The sequence below is a fragment of the Pteropus medius genome, unplaced genomic scaffold, assembly GCF_902729225.1.
Source record: "Pteropus medius unplaced genomic scaffold, Ma_sr-lr_union100, whole genome shotgun sequence".
Lineage (NCBI taxonomy): Eukaryota > Metazoa > Chordata > Mammalia > Chiroptera > Pteropodidae > Pteropus > Pteropus medius.
This window is the reverse complement of record NW_024347790.1, coordinates 4,131,643-4,147,117: the sequence shown is the minus strand read 5'-3', so window position 1 is coordinate 4,147,117 and position 15,475 is coordinate 4,131,643. Positions and strand designations below refer to the sequence as shown.

Sequence of the window (15,475 nt, the reverse complement as noted above, 5' to 3'; positions counted from 1 at the left end):
AGTCACACCAATTACCTAGCAGGGAAAAAGCTTACCACGCAAAGAGAATGAATGGCAAGCACAGAAGCCTTTGAGAAGAGAAATGCCAGACATGTTCAAGGAACAGAAAGGAGGCCATGACGGCTGAAGCAGAGTGAACAAAGAGTAAAAAGCAGCACAAGATAAAGTGGCAGAACTGAAGGGGAGAACAGCATCAAGGTGTTACAGTTCTATAGCACGGCTTGCTTAAAGCATCTACCAAAGGATTCTCTCATTTACAAGGAAATTCCTCATGGCCCTGAACTAAGAATGAGCCCCATGTAATCTCTAGGAACAAGGTAGGGAGGGTAGCATGTGACACAATAACAGAGGGCTTGCTGAGGAAGGAAGAGGCAGCATTTCTGGATAATGCTAAAATATCTAAGGGGTTCCTACATAATTCACGCAAACAGGCTGATTTCTCGACAATACCTACCTCTACTCCATATCTGGTTTTAAGGCAGTGTGCTATTCTTCTAACAATAGCTGCTCCCTACCTGTTTGCTTATTTTCTATGTAAGAGTATTCATTTTCATCAAATTTCAACTTAAAAGAAAGAAGTTCTGGGGAAAAAAAGCTACATCTAAAATTTTTTTGCCTGGGCTATATAACCCAGCAGGGAGTACTCTGTTCTTTGATACTATAATAGGCCCCCCACACACACCATTACCCTCCTTCTTAAGTCACTTCAGGATACTAGATATGACCATAAAATAATGTTTGCAAATCCCCATGCATCCCCAGAGGATGACTCTTCTGAGGATGAACACAACAGTAAGGGCAGTGTAGTAGCATTCCTGGGTAACTCCACTACTGAACAAAGTTTCTAGAAATTGTGCCTGTACCACCAAGAAGCTCCTATTGTGAGTTGGAATTTCATGACTTCAAAATTACACACTGGTGAACCCTTGAAGCCCATCTTTTATTTGTTTCAAGGGAAAGACTTCGGCTTAGCAGAAAAGGCATTTATATAATTATAAATTACATAACATATAATCATTTTATGATGTGAGAGACGGTATTACTTAAGTAAATGACCAAAACATTGAGCCTGTCATTTTATATTCAGATACTAGCCTATGAACCACAGGAGCAAATAGCTCCTTTCATTGTCTCTTTTCAAATGGTTTACTCTGCAGTGATATATACTAAATTCCAATACAGGGCAAAAAGAAAATATTTTTAAGAAACAGCCCAGAAACATAAATCCTGAAATAATAATGATAAAAACATTTAAACTTTATATAAAATTTATAGAAAACCATAAATTATAATTATCAAATCTAAGTTTCATTAAAGTCCTTCACAAATATCATCATAGACTTGAATGAAAACGAAAACAAATTATGACAGAGTTAAAACCAAAATACAGCAATTCAACGAGTCAGTACAACAGAAGACTGGCTTGCCAGCTAGTACTGCAACACTGCAGGGGTTCTCTACAGCATCCACTCATCACCACAAAGAGGGCTAACCATCTGGTATCACCGATGATGTCTACTCTGGATTTTTCTTATCCAGTTCTTATAACTACACATGATCAAGGGATCTTGAAGAGTTTTAATAACATTAATTCCAAACAACAGTCAATGATCAAATTACTTAGGGTAAGAAGCCTGAGTCTGACTAGGAAGGGCTGGGTTCGCAGATGGTGGAACAGCTCCTTGGCTGAGAGAAGACAGTTGCTCCGGGGGAAGACTGTAGCTCTGGAGATGGCTCATTTGGGCAGTTCCTGCAACCATGTAGGTGCCAGCTTGAGGCGGCCCTGGATACACCTAGAACATCAAAATAACACAATTACATTCTCTAAGATTTTTAACAGGCATGCCAAACTTTCTTTGTAGAGACATTCAGTTACAAAAAGAACAAGGATTACATCTCTGAAATCTTTTTTTTTAAGTTACTTCTGTTGATAGACATTTAAAAAACCACTTTTCAGCAAAGTTGGCTTCTGAAGATTTTTCTTAGGTAAAACATCAGCTAAACCTGTGTTTCTATACAGAAGTAGTAAAGGAATTTATCTTAAAACTTTATACTAATATAATCTTTTTCCACATTGATATTTTAAGAACTTCCCTAAAAGGAATTCCAAAGGATATTTAGAAAGTGTCTTTGAACTTTTTATATCAATAGATTGTATTTGTTTATAGATACAATTTATATTTTCTAAATTAGTTTACTGAACATTGAACAAGCTTTCTAAAGCAGGGGTAAGCGAACTTTTTTGTAGAGGTCCAGGCAGTAAATATTTCAGGCATTGTGGGCCATATGATCTTTGTCACAACTACTGAACTCAACCAATACAGAAAGTGGCCAGAAACAATGTATAAACTAATGAGAATGGATGGTTTCCAGGAAGTTTATTTAAAAAAACAAATGAGAAGCTGGATTTGGCCCCTAGGCCGTTGTTTTCCTACCCCTGAATCTAAAAACTGTACTTGTTTTAATCTAAAGAGACTGAAGTTTTAAATGCCCCAAAACCTTAAACATACATAATGTTCTAATTTTCTTTATTATTCATTAGATTCTTCCATGTCACATGTCTGAGAAGAGAACTCCACTGTCTATGCAGTAAGACTCTTACCATCTGTTAACTTGGTAACACAATCATCAGGAGACAAGACAACAATCATCTCAGCACTTCTGATAAGCCCTAAGAGACTCAGCTGGCACCAGAATCTAAAATGTCTTCATTATAAATACAGCTATGCCAATCCTCATAAGTGCATTTTTTTTTTTTTTGTCCTTCATAAACTGAACATGAAAGGTTTTCGCTTTGTGGTTTTTTTGTTCAAGTGAGGTAGGTGTCATCTAGCCCCACATTACTCAGGCCTGGATACTCATTTCAGAGTTCTGGGCCCTTATTTCAGGGGAAATGGACCATGCTTTAAAAAAAAAAAAAAATTAATCTGCACAAAGTTTGTGCAAATTCTGCACGGATAAAATGGAGTCCCTGGCAATAACTGCCTACATCCCGCACTTAGAGTGTGTGGGAAAGGGGCTCTTGAAATAGTTGCTTGGGGCGAGCGTTAGGAAAGGGCTCCATGTTGCACATGAGCTCTCATGTAAAGGAAGGGGGAAAATCCAGATTATAGCAGCTCACTGTAAAACTGAAAACTACATATACTCTGAAGAATTTACTAACAATTAGAAATTTTACTCAGACAAAAAGCTGCAGTTTTTAACCACAGAATTCATATGAAGCTTTAAAATATACAGGTGTTTGGGCCTCACTTCTGAAGATTCTGATTCAGTAGGTTGGGGGTGGGGAAAAAAAGTATCTGTATTTTTTAAAAAGCTTGGTAAGTGATTCTGATGACACTCCTGCAGAAAAACGATTACCAAAAAAAAACCCCATTGGCTTAATTGGTATATTATAAATTGAGTTTGTCAAGTAAAAAATTATTTTACACTTTATTTTTATTCTAAACATTACTTTTAGAAAGTTTCACATTTTATAAAAACAGTTATTCCAAATAGCTATGAGAATCTAAAATGATATACTTGTATATTTGAGTTTTTAAAAGCTTACCTGAGCAGCAGAAACACCAGATGACTGCATATAATACTGCTGATTCTGTAATTTTGCATACATGGAATACATTGGGTCTTCATTCATTAACTTGGTGTACAGTGAAAGTGCCTCCATCACTTTAACATTAAGTTCTGAGAGTTCTGAATGTTTTCTGAAATATCATACAATAATTTGAAACATAATTGCTATTTAAATGATACAATATTTTAAATAATAAGACATCAAAATAGCAAAAATAGCAAAAAGTGGCATAAGTAGACATTAAAAATTTAATCTTCTAAGAGACAATATCTTGCATTTTAGCTCCAAGGCAACTGTAACTATTTAAGGCTTACGTACTATGCTGGGAGAACTCTATCTTATCATACTTGACTTTATCTCGAAAAATCTAGGTCGCCTTAGTTAATAATAGATGGGTCATTTGGGCTCTGGTAATGCCACTTGTGGGAAATATGATTATAATAGTTAACTCTTATTGTATAAAAAAGACTAATATAGTGAAAGTCAAATAAATCCTCACTTGAAAAAAAAGGGAGAGAGAAGTCTAATTCAAATTTTTACATCTAATAGAAAATAAATGAATGAGAACTGGCTCCTCTGGCAAATGTAAATAAAAACAAAAATAAAAATAAAATAAATTTTAAAAGTAAAAAACAAAATAAATAAAGTAGAATAAAACATTTAAAAATAAAATAAAATAGAATAAAAAATAAAAAATATTAACAAATAAAAAAATAAAACAATAAATGAAATTAAAAAAATGGCAGCTCTAGTCCAGTATGCAGTTTACAGACAACTCTGGGAAAGAAGGTACACAATACAGAGACAGCACATGTTCTTTTACCTATCGATATCTTCCAGCTTTTCATCAATGAGAGGTCCCATCTGGTGACACATTGCTAAGATGACAAGATTTGAAAAAATATAAGAAAATATAGCAGAAGATGACAAATCTCTGATGGATATTCATATGATTTGAAAAATACAAGATCTAACTTGGAGTAATAAAAATTATATTAATTAACCTTAGCCCACAGAATCCAAAATTGATTTTCTTGATCTCAAAAACATTAAAATCCAATTTTTATTTTATAACATTCTAAAATGTTGAATAAAATATTTGAATATTTTGAATAAAATATTTAATTTGGATAGAAAAGTATAAGAATTTGAATTCTACCAAAGGTTTAAACTGCATATAAACTGGGTCACAGAAGAATGAGAAATACACTTTTATATCATTTTCAATTTTATTTAAATATAAGCTATTCTGTTAACAGAACACTAGATATAATCTCTAATTAATCTTTATTTGCAGGTAAATCGAAAACAAGGTTTACCTTCAAGATGAAGTAACTCTGGAAGATCTGGCTGATCATCACTGGGATCTGTACTTTGTAACATCTGTAGCAATTGGTCCATTTTATCCTACAAAAAAACAATTTAAATAAAAAGTAACAAATCACTACTCAAGAACATGTTCTCACATAGTTAATAAGATAATGGATGGAGAACTTTTGGAATTCACAGATACGGAGACTTTAATTTTGCTTTTATGTATTTAGTACCTGTGTACTCTTTAGTACTATGTGAAATCAGAGCCTTGAAAAAGCTCTACTTATTTTTGAAATTGCTAACAGAGAGAGAATCTCTTAAATGAGAAGAAATAGAGCCACATTTAGACTTACAATGTGTGAGTTCTTCAATCTCTTATGTCATGCCAGTGGAATTCACTCTGTTTTGAAGCAGCTGTAGCCCTGCCATGCTGACAGGTGTAACCTCTCTCTCAAGATGGCATTACTTATGACTAATAACTCAGTATTACTTCTCCGCTATGGTGAATGTAGCGGTTGTTTTAGTAAGGCATAGCTCAGCTATATCACAGCTGTTCTTGTTCTAAGTAGGGCCTTAAGGACTTAGCCTACATTTTCTTTCCACCAATGTTTCAGTTTGCGGTTTCTCTATTCTATGTGGGAAAAGCTGGAAGACATCTCAAAGCAATAACTTAGATCTATTTCAGAATCTTTTGTTGTAAGAACCAATGGGACTAATGAAACCATCACTACATAAATATACCTATACATTATGTAAGTACATATCTATTTATATGTAGGTTTTTTAAAAATCAAAATATAGAGCTCATGTAACAAAGATTACTGTAATTATTACAAACTTTTCTCCATGCATGGTTTTTACATGGTTATGTTATTAAATATAGGTACATTAGGTAAATAATGTAGATTACCAATTCTAAGCACAGATGTTATTTTAACCAAAAAAAAAAAAAAAACAACCCTGTGTATTCTGTATAGAAGACCAGTTTGAGAGATGAATTAATTTACTAGAGAATGAAAGTGAAGTATATAAAAACCTCTTCTAAACTCAAAAAATTTGTATTTTGAAATGGATATTATTTTTTCAATGTAAAAAATTCAAAGTTTCAAGTAGTCTAAAAGAGAAGGCACAAGTCAGAAAAGTTTGCCTACAGCAAAAAAAAAGAAAGAAAGAAAAAGAGGGGATAGTAAAGTGAAAGTCAATTAACAAGACAGACCACTAGTCTGACCCTACACACACTTTCTTATGAAATGCAAAAGGCCAAACATAACTCTACCTGACCCAGCTGATTCCTTGGCTCCCAGCACATTCTACCACTTATTTTTCTAAAAGAACACTCTATAACTTTGTGCTCTGCCTCTCTAAAAGGCGGCTAAAAATCTATAAATCCCATTCAAATATTTTGGAGATGACATCACATTTTTCATCATAAGTTTAAAATGTTACAAAGAATATAATGCCCAGAGCATTAAATACTGATATTTTAAAATAGTTATTCTTTGAAATATATCCCCTCAAAATCTCACAATAGTGTCTGTAACGGCAAAAAAACCCACAAAGACTGTAAACAACCTTAGTGTCCAACACAATAATTAAAAATGATGTAGCCATTCTAAGAAATATTAAGCAAGAATTTAAAATGAGGTACAACTATATGTACTGACATGGTAAGAATGGGACTAGAGAGGAAGATTCAAGGATAATCTTTGCTTTGTCTATATTGCTTGAATTTTTATAACAATAAAATACATGCATTAATCAAGTAATCAATTTTTTCAAAGAAGACAAGAAAAACATTTCAACTTCAATTCCAAGTATGAACCCCTCTCACAGAGGAAATCACTTACTTCATCAATAAAGGCTTGTTCCGGCTCTGGCTCTATTGTTTCTACCTGAACATCATCACTAAATTGTACCGTCTTCTTCTCCGTTTTAACTGTAAAACATGTAACATTAGTCTTTTCCTTACGATAAATTTAAATTTTTATTTGAAAGCAATTTAAGTTCCAAGAGAGAATCTGGGTTTTCTCATATTCCTTTCAAACTGAGACAAACAATTTAAGGAATCATTAGGTTGCAGATTTAGGCAATAATGACAGAATATTACTTTATGTCAAGATTTCTTAATTTTCTCTTCTAAAGATTTTACATTTTCCATAAAAGATACTTAATTAAAAATAAGAGGTATATTTCTGAAACAGATTAATCACCATCTACACAAGAGAGTTTAGTAAATTGGTGAACAAAAAGCAAAGATTTACAATGACATAAATGAACTCTGCAATTAAAAATAAACTCTCTTTTTAAATTACCCATCCTTTCAAAGAAAACTCATTTGATAAACCATGCTATTTCAATGTAATAAACTGGAAAGTTAGCTGTATGTTCTCCAGCATTCTACTCAGAGTTTTTAAAAAGAGAAAGACATCCAAGTCAATAAAGAATTTAAAAGTGGCCTTGGCAGGAATCTGAATTTCCCAATAAATCAGCCTGTATTCTTTAGTTACATTATTCTTTGCAATGGTGAGGGGGAAAAAAAAAGATTACTAAGGGACCTGCAAACCATTGTCCAGAAACACATATTTCTCTTACTCGACAAAGCAATCTTTAAAAATCCAGTCAACATAATATTTACTAGTACATATGAGGATATGATTAACATAGCAATTAACCTTCTCCAAAATAACACTGAGAAGCACATATAGCTTTAAAGAAATGAACTTCTTTTCTGAATTGTTCATCCTTTTATCAATGTGATCAATCAGTATTCATAAGAATATTAAGAATTAGGATGAAAGGGAGGGTGGGGAAAGAGGCAGAATTAAGGAAGGGAAATAGTATCTATTAAACTACTAAATGTGCTTAAGGTAATACATATTACATTTCCTCCAATGAATTTATAATCCAATCTTATGAGATACATCCATTTCATAAATGAGGTTAACAGTGGCTTAGAAAGATTTATAAACTCTTGCACAGGTGAGGGCTAACAAATGGCAAAGCCTGGATTTGAGTGCCAATATATCTGGCTCTACTAGCCCGAACTACTGGAATCTAGCCTGAGATTTCACAGTAAGAAAAGAAGTCATATCACTTACATATTCTATGCTGTGTAAGTCCATATAAAATGGAAATAGTTTAGTTTCCAATATAAGAAATACATTCATCCTATTCAAGTCACCATAAAGCAAAATTCTACATACAGAAAAAAGTTTCAGCTGATTTCATTTTCTCATGTGAGAAAAAGAGACATCTGCTATACATATTTTTACTTCATATATCTTGAGCTATTAACAAGTAGAAGCTGGGACAGCACTATATTGGCTGCTACCCGTAAGAGACATATGGTAGACTTCATATCCTAACAGCTAACTGTATACAAGTTTGCAGTGCTTTTTCTCATAGGAACTATTACTATGTACACATGGGTGTATGTATATTGTGTGTATATATCTTCATAGATATAGATAAAATATTATATTTATATATTTAAAAGATAAAGTGCTTTCACAGTATCTTACTGCATCTCCAAAACAAAATGAAGTTAAGTAGGGCAGGTATTTCTACTTGACACATTAAGTGAAGTGGCCCTTTGTTTCCTCATAAAGAATGACGCTATGAGGATCATGCTAGTACTTGTTTTCTAAGCTTGAGAACTATTAACTCCATTATGTAAGCTCTGATGTTCCTGTTTTAGGTGGTCCAGAGTGAAACATATGAGCTAGAAGATTCACTTTAAAGCTACACAATACTATATGATGAGAAAAAAGATGAATTGGCTACATGATCTACATAAGATCCTGGATCTCATCTTAAACAGAATAAATCCAAGACAATTCTACCCTTTCCAATATCTAATTCAACACACACAAACAAAACAAAACAAAACAAAACAAAATCCCCAAAACAAACAAACCCCACCACTATCGGCCCAAGTTAAAAACTTGGCACAGTATGCACTGCCATTTAAACAAAATTCTACAACATGTTTTTTTTTTTTTTACTTCTTACAAAAAAGAACTCCATTAAAGGAATGGGTATCAGGAACCTGTCTATATGAAAGTGAATATCTGGTTTGTTGTTAAGCCTTCTCTTGAAAGAGAAGTGTTCAAAGAAAAGTATCTCTGTATTGTTAACATATATATCTATATATACATTTTTATATCACTTATTGTATAAATATTTATATACATAGTCTATATTCTAGATAAGATTTAGTAATACATGCTGTTGGAAATAAAAAGATGACTAGGACAGATCCTTTCTTAAAATTCTTGTAAACTAAAAAAGACCTAAGCATCTTGCGGTTTATAAAGTTGATTACTTCTACATGGCATTATAGAAAGATGAGCTGAGATATTCTGCCAGGTAACTGTAGCTTACTCACTTTTATACAAAAACTCTTAACATTCTAAACATTAATCACGAATAGAAATCTTTCTAGACCAGAACATATTTCTGTTTCCTTAGAGGGAAGTTATGACTTAATCTTGACGACTCAAACTCATCATTATGAAAATTCATTGAAGTACAATATTATAAAGAAAAATAGTCTACTGTATACTAGCGTTTTCAGAGGCTACCAGTAGTTACATCTTCAGCAACTCTTATGCCTGTCAGTCATATCACTTTTTCTTCTTGGCCCCACTTTCTGGTTTATTTCTCCTAGTCAGGAAAGATTGGAAAATCAAACAGAAAATATTTATATGATTGGTTATGGCTCTATATTTATACGATTGGTTATGGCCCATGGGGCCTAGGAAAGCCAAACTTAGAGGCCACAGCTTCCAAGTTTGAGGCTAGAATCCTAGAGAAATGGGCTCAGCCTTTGAATAGAAAGAATTCTCCATGAGGTTAAGCTGCATATGTCAAACTTTATCAACTGATAATGAAAATACATAATGCATAAATTCCATTAACACTTCTTAATGCACATTTTTACAAAGGGGTGTGTGTGTGTGTACATATCCCTTTCTTTTTAAGAAAGTTTATAGTCTGTCTAAAGATAATCATGGTAGACAGATGACAATTCTTAGATGATTTCTGGTAAATAATCCACTGACCAGGAAGCTACATTTCTGATAAACACCTCAGAGACACTAACATTTGAGAGTCCCTGCTCTAGAAAGCTGAACTTAGTTAACTTTCATTAAGAAAATACTCACTCATTTCTGGTTCAGCAGTGAGATCTGCAGTCACAAAATTAGAGGGAAATAACCCCATGCCTTGATGGGTTTCACCTTTCCACCAGTTGGGATCACTAGGAAGAATAAAAAAGAATGCTGTAATATAATAAAGATTTTTATTTCTATAAATATTAACCTTTATAGTATTTAACGTAACATCATTACCAGATTTGAATCCCACAACAATCCAGTGAAAAAGGAATTGAATGTGTAGTTATTACAAATAAGAGCTAAGGCCTCAGAGAAAATAATAAGCTATTAAACACATAGTCTTTAATCTTTTGGAAGGCTGGTGAAAGCTTTGATCTACTATAAGCCTCTTAACTCTCTTCCTCCCAAAGAGATCCCTATACTTAAAAACTGTCAACTTTATGTGGTTCATGGGCTTCAGATTAAAAATTTTTTGTAATAAGATATATGGTAGGCTCTTAATCGAGATCTTCATTCCTAAATCAGTGCTCAGCCTAGTATGTATTGCAGATTTTCCCCATAAGAGGACACATGACAGATGACACTGTTCATAACACAAAACGTTCACAAGGAACACACCCCCAGGTGCATACCCATGTTCTCCACTATATCCCAAGTGACTCGTATAAGGAAAGCTAGCAAGCTCTCAATAAGTATTTTCTGAATTAATGAATGACCATGGTTTTGTGCAATATCCAGTGAATTAGTTCAAACTTAACTTCATTTTCTTATACTCAAGAAAACATGTTAGAATGTGTGACACTATAATAAACAAATCTATTCGAATTTATTTTTAAAAACATTTGCAAAGTTTAGTACTTCACTATCAGTAACAATTTTTAAGTAAACATAAGGCTGTAATTAAAGACATGCTTTGTATCACCCCATTATAATGTAAATGTATATAATTCCATGTAAAATAAATTTGTTTCACACAAATATACTAAATGATATTCAATATATTATGTACTTCTTATAAGTTCTATAAATACACATACATATTCAGTGTATTTTCTAAAAATCTTAATTTTTTAGTAATTTAACAATCTATATTAGATGGAACCAAAAATGAATAGATTAAACTAGGCTTCCACATACAAAAAAAACTATTCGAATAACAGATGTGAAAAAAATTGAACTACAAAATAAAAATCCAGCCAGTCTGACATAAACAAAGCAATCATCAAAGAAAATATCTATGTCAATGTTTGTTACATTTGACAATGGCATCCAACAGGAATGATATGAAACACAGAGGCAAAATGTTATATATGCTCATGTGAATGTTCAATTTAATATTAACCATCACCTGTCATCAAGAACTGTAATAATTTCTCCAGCTTTAAAAGTAAGTTCATTATCTTCAGCAGCTTCAAAGTCATATATAGCACGAACTTTTCGGCCTTCATGTTGGTGGTTAGTTAAGAGGTTAGATGTGCTTGGATACAAAGTGGAAAGGGTGGTTGACTGCTGCCTTTGTTCCTTCAGGGACAATTCAATGGCTGGAAAATAATGGGTTTAAGAAGCTCTGAAATGTTAATCTATCCAAAAATGCAAAGAAGTAAAAAAGATATCTTAAGGTAAAACGTATTCTTCTTTCAATAATATAGCTGGAAACTAGGACATATCCTGATATAATACACTGAATAAAAATCATTTCACCAATTTTATTCATTGATTCGCAACTGAAAGTTTAAAAATAAACAAAATAATTGAATAGCATGATGACTATTTTTACTGAACTGATACAATTTAATTTATTCTAGGTAATAAAAAATATAAATTAAAAATTTAGCTGCAGATATATTTTCTTTTATCTTTACAATGTATTTCTATAGCTTAACTTCCCCAAATAAGAATCAAAATCACTTGGGAAGTCAAGAATCTCAAGCCTCTTACTAAATCAGAGCCTCAAAGGTCGTACCTAAGAATCTGTATTTTATTGTTCCAAAGGTAATTCTTACATGAGCCATCTAAGAATTGGAATTCTTAGAAATAACTACAGTAAAGTCTTATTAACAAGTCCTGGCAAACAGATTTCAAATTTGTCTCTTCTATCTCCCCCAGTGGAGGCCATCACCATGTATCACTCATGTTCTGCAATGTAATCTTAACAGATTGACTACTCTACTTTTGACTCAACCCGTAACTTTAGAAATATCATAAGAAAATACAGGAAACTATCTTTTAGGATCTTGGGATAAGAAAAGATATCTTAAGACATAAAAAAGCAAAAATAACAGAAAAGCAAAAATTTTGACTATATCAAAATTTAAAACTTATGTTTGATAAAACGCACCATTATAAAAGTTAAAGTATAAACCAAAAACCAAGAGCAAAGATCTATAACAGATATAATAGGCTAAAGATTAGCATCCAAAATAAAACTTTCTAAGGGTAAAGGGGGTCAAAAATATGGTGACAGGAGACCTGACTTTGGGTGGTGAACATACTGCAATACACAGATGATGCATTATAGAAATGTACACTTGAAACCTATATAATTTCATTAACCAATGTCACCCTCAATAAATTTAATAAAATTTTTAAAAACCCCAAAACTTTCTACATATCATTAATTTTAAAAAAAGACTCAATAGAAAAAGACAATAAGAACATACAAAGAACTTGACCTTACTATTAAGCAAGGAAATGAAAATTAATATAATTAGACATTATTTCAAACTAATTAGACTCACAAAAATTAAACTCTGACAGTACCACATATCAAGGTATCAAAAACAATAACAACAGCTTTCATACATGGCTGATGGAAGAGGAAATAATACAACTATTCAGCAAAGTTAAAGCTGTACCCAATCCATGAGAAAACAATACATTTAGTCACACAAAAAAGTCATATATATACATATATATGTCCAAAAGAACATGTACAAGGATACTAGATGTAGCATACTTGTTATAGTAAAACACACACACACACACACACACACAGAAAACCCAAATGTCCACAGTAAGAGGATAAATTACAGCATATAAATTACAGTACACTGGAATATTACACAGCAGTTAAAACGAATGTACTTGATTTGTATGTCTCATCATAATTCGATCTCAAACATATCTTTGCATGAAAAAAACAAGTTGTAGATGGTACCTACTCTTTATGGCTATGTAGTGTAGTAAAAGTATTATAAACATAAAGCGTGAAAGGACACACATGATAGTAGTTGCCTTGGAAGAGGAGAAGGAAGGAATGATACTGAGGAAGGGAACAAAGCAGATTCCACTTTTAGCTACCAAATCCTATTTCTTTTGTTTTTAAATATCACAGGGGAAAAAATATTAAGTAAAAAACCTATCTTCTTCCCAACACCAGGGAATTAAAACATACCTTTTGCTAAATCTTCTTCTTCTTTTTTGTTAGCCACAGTACCAGGATCCTTGGCTACCAGAGCTGGGCTTGCTTTTGCTTGTTCTGCAGCCTAACACACAAAAAAAGAACACAATATTTGAGGGTTGTTCTCCAATTTTTCTATCCCATCTAATCTACGAACTTGCAAGACCCTTCTCATCAATTTACCACAGACTTCTGAAGAAGAAAGAAACCTAAACTGGAGCAGCCTGAGAAGAAGAGTTAGAACTGGAGGAAAGAGAGCAATTAGATACTTAAGGCCAAGAGCCTAATAACACACGCAGATTTATGTAAAGAGGTTAAACTAAAAGCAAACCAGAGAAGAAAAACTAGAGATTTTAAAATTTTTAGAAAAATTCTAAAACCAGAAAAGTGGTTAAGAGGGAGAAGAAGTTGGCTATTTTGAAAACAGATATTTTTTTAAATTTAAAAATCTTAGGAGTTATATTTTATTGCTTTCTTCCAGATCAAATCAGGATGCTATCTTTGGGAAACCAGATTTACATATAATACAACTGCTCACAAAATTATACTACTTTGTAAACCAAAATACAAGTAGTTAATTCTAGGAATACATTATTGTACATCTTAAACATATTTTGTAAATAAGGTAGTGTACAAAGAAATAAATACATAAGCTGATTCACGCTTAAGGAATTATAAGCTTCTAAGCCTCAACAGCCTCTCAGTTTCCCATGGCAATCAAAGCAAATCAGACTCCAGCCTATTTTACCAGCCTTAATTTCAAATATTCTATCAGTTACCAGAAACTGCTAGCACGAGCGTGTGCACATGCACGCATACACACACCTGCTTTTACACCTTTGACACACATCTGCTTCTACTTATCTTGTCTTCCTTTCCTATTACTCCAATCCCATTTTTCCTTGTTGAGTTTCAACTCACCAGTCACTAAACAGCTAAAATACTGAGTTCTAATTAAAATATCTCTAAACCCCTTAATTACACTCTCTCACCTTTGTGTTCCTCTGATACCACTTTTAAATAAGGTACTATGATATGGGTAGCTAAGAATGTAAGTTGTGGAGTCAGGCAAACATGGGATCAAATGCCAGACCCACGACCTTCTCATGTATGACCTTGGGTACGCTGACCTCTTTGTGCCTCAAGTTCCGTATCTATAAAATGAGGATAGTAATAGCATCTAAACATCACAGGCTTTTAAGAGGACTGAATTAACACATATAGCTTCCAAAATCAGATAAGATAGGGGCCATTCAGGGACTAAAACAAAAGTATATCATTGTCTCCTGGGATTTGTAATATATGTAGAGGTAAGTATGTCATACATATGATGACTGTAGCATAAAAGCTGCTGAAGTGAGAGTAAATAAACTCTGTACAGTTGCAAGCTTTTTACATTTTACATGAAATAATACCATATTAACTCAAAACAGATTATGAAGTTACAAATGTATGTCATAATTTCCAGAGCAACCAATTAAAAAAATGAAATTCTAATTTTTAAATGACTGTTGAGTAAATGAAAGGCAAAATAGAAAATAGTTAACATTACAGTAAAATACAGTTCTACCTCCATCACTTAGTATATTTTATGTCAAACAATGCACAAGGCATTTATTTTTAGAAAAGCTGATTAGAAAAAGCTTTTTATAGTTCACCAAATAGAACTTTCAATTCTGGTCCATCTCTTGTAATGTTTTAATCATTACACAGCTCTAAAAACAGAAGATGTGTAATGAAAAATTCACATATAATGAAAAAGATCAGACACAATCTTTTTCATTGTATGTGAATTTTTTTATACAATTTGGTGAATTTCACAAAACAGACATGTTGATCTTTTGTGTTGTGGTCTGTGAAGAACTCTGTCAGTTCAGAAGTGCAGAACAAGCTACATGAAGGCCTACATTCCTGAACTAAATGCCTTTCAAAGTTCCTTTCTATCATCAGGTACTAAGTGTAGCAATGACACTTGTCTTATTAACTAGTCAAATACAGTAGCAGTGTAGCACTACTTTTATCTCCATGTCAAAATTTAGTGCCAAAGGAATCACAGAAGCCTAAGTTAAG

At 32.8% G+C, this 15,475-nt stretch overlaps 1 protein-coding gene across 1 annotated transcript in view; it reads right to left on the bottom strand.

The window, feature by feature from the left end:
- The window catches only part of STAM (signal transducing adaptor molecule), a 54,305-nt gene that overhangs the window by 2,573 nt on the left and 36,257 nt on the right, over positions 1-15,475 (bottom strand). The window contains exons 6-13 of the mRNA XM_039877497.1: positions 13,400-13,490; positions 11,354-11,546; positions 10,054-10,148; positions 6,736-6,824; positions 4,894-4,981; positions 4,398-4,452; positions 3,551-3,704; positions 1,621-1,793 (exon numbers count right to left, since the gene is read on the bottom strand). Of these exons, the coding sequence (XP_039733431.1) occupies positions 1,621-1,793; positions 3,551-3,704; positions 4,398-4,452; positions 4,894-4,981; positions 6,736-6,824; positions 10,054-10,148; positions 11,354-11,546; positions 13,400-13,490 (938 nt within the window). The remainder of the gene's footprint in view (positions 1-1,620; positions 1,794-3,550; positions 3,705-4,397; positions 4,453-4,893; positions 4,982-6,735; positions 6,825-10,053; positions 10,149-11,353; positions 11,547-13,399; positions 13,491-15,475) is intronic.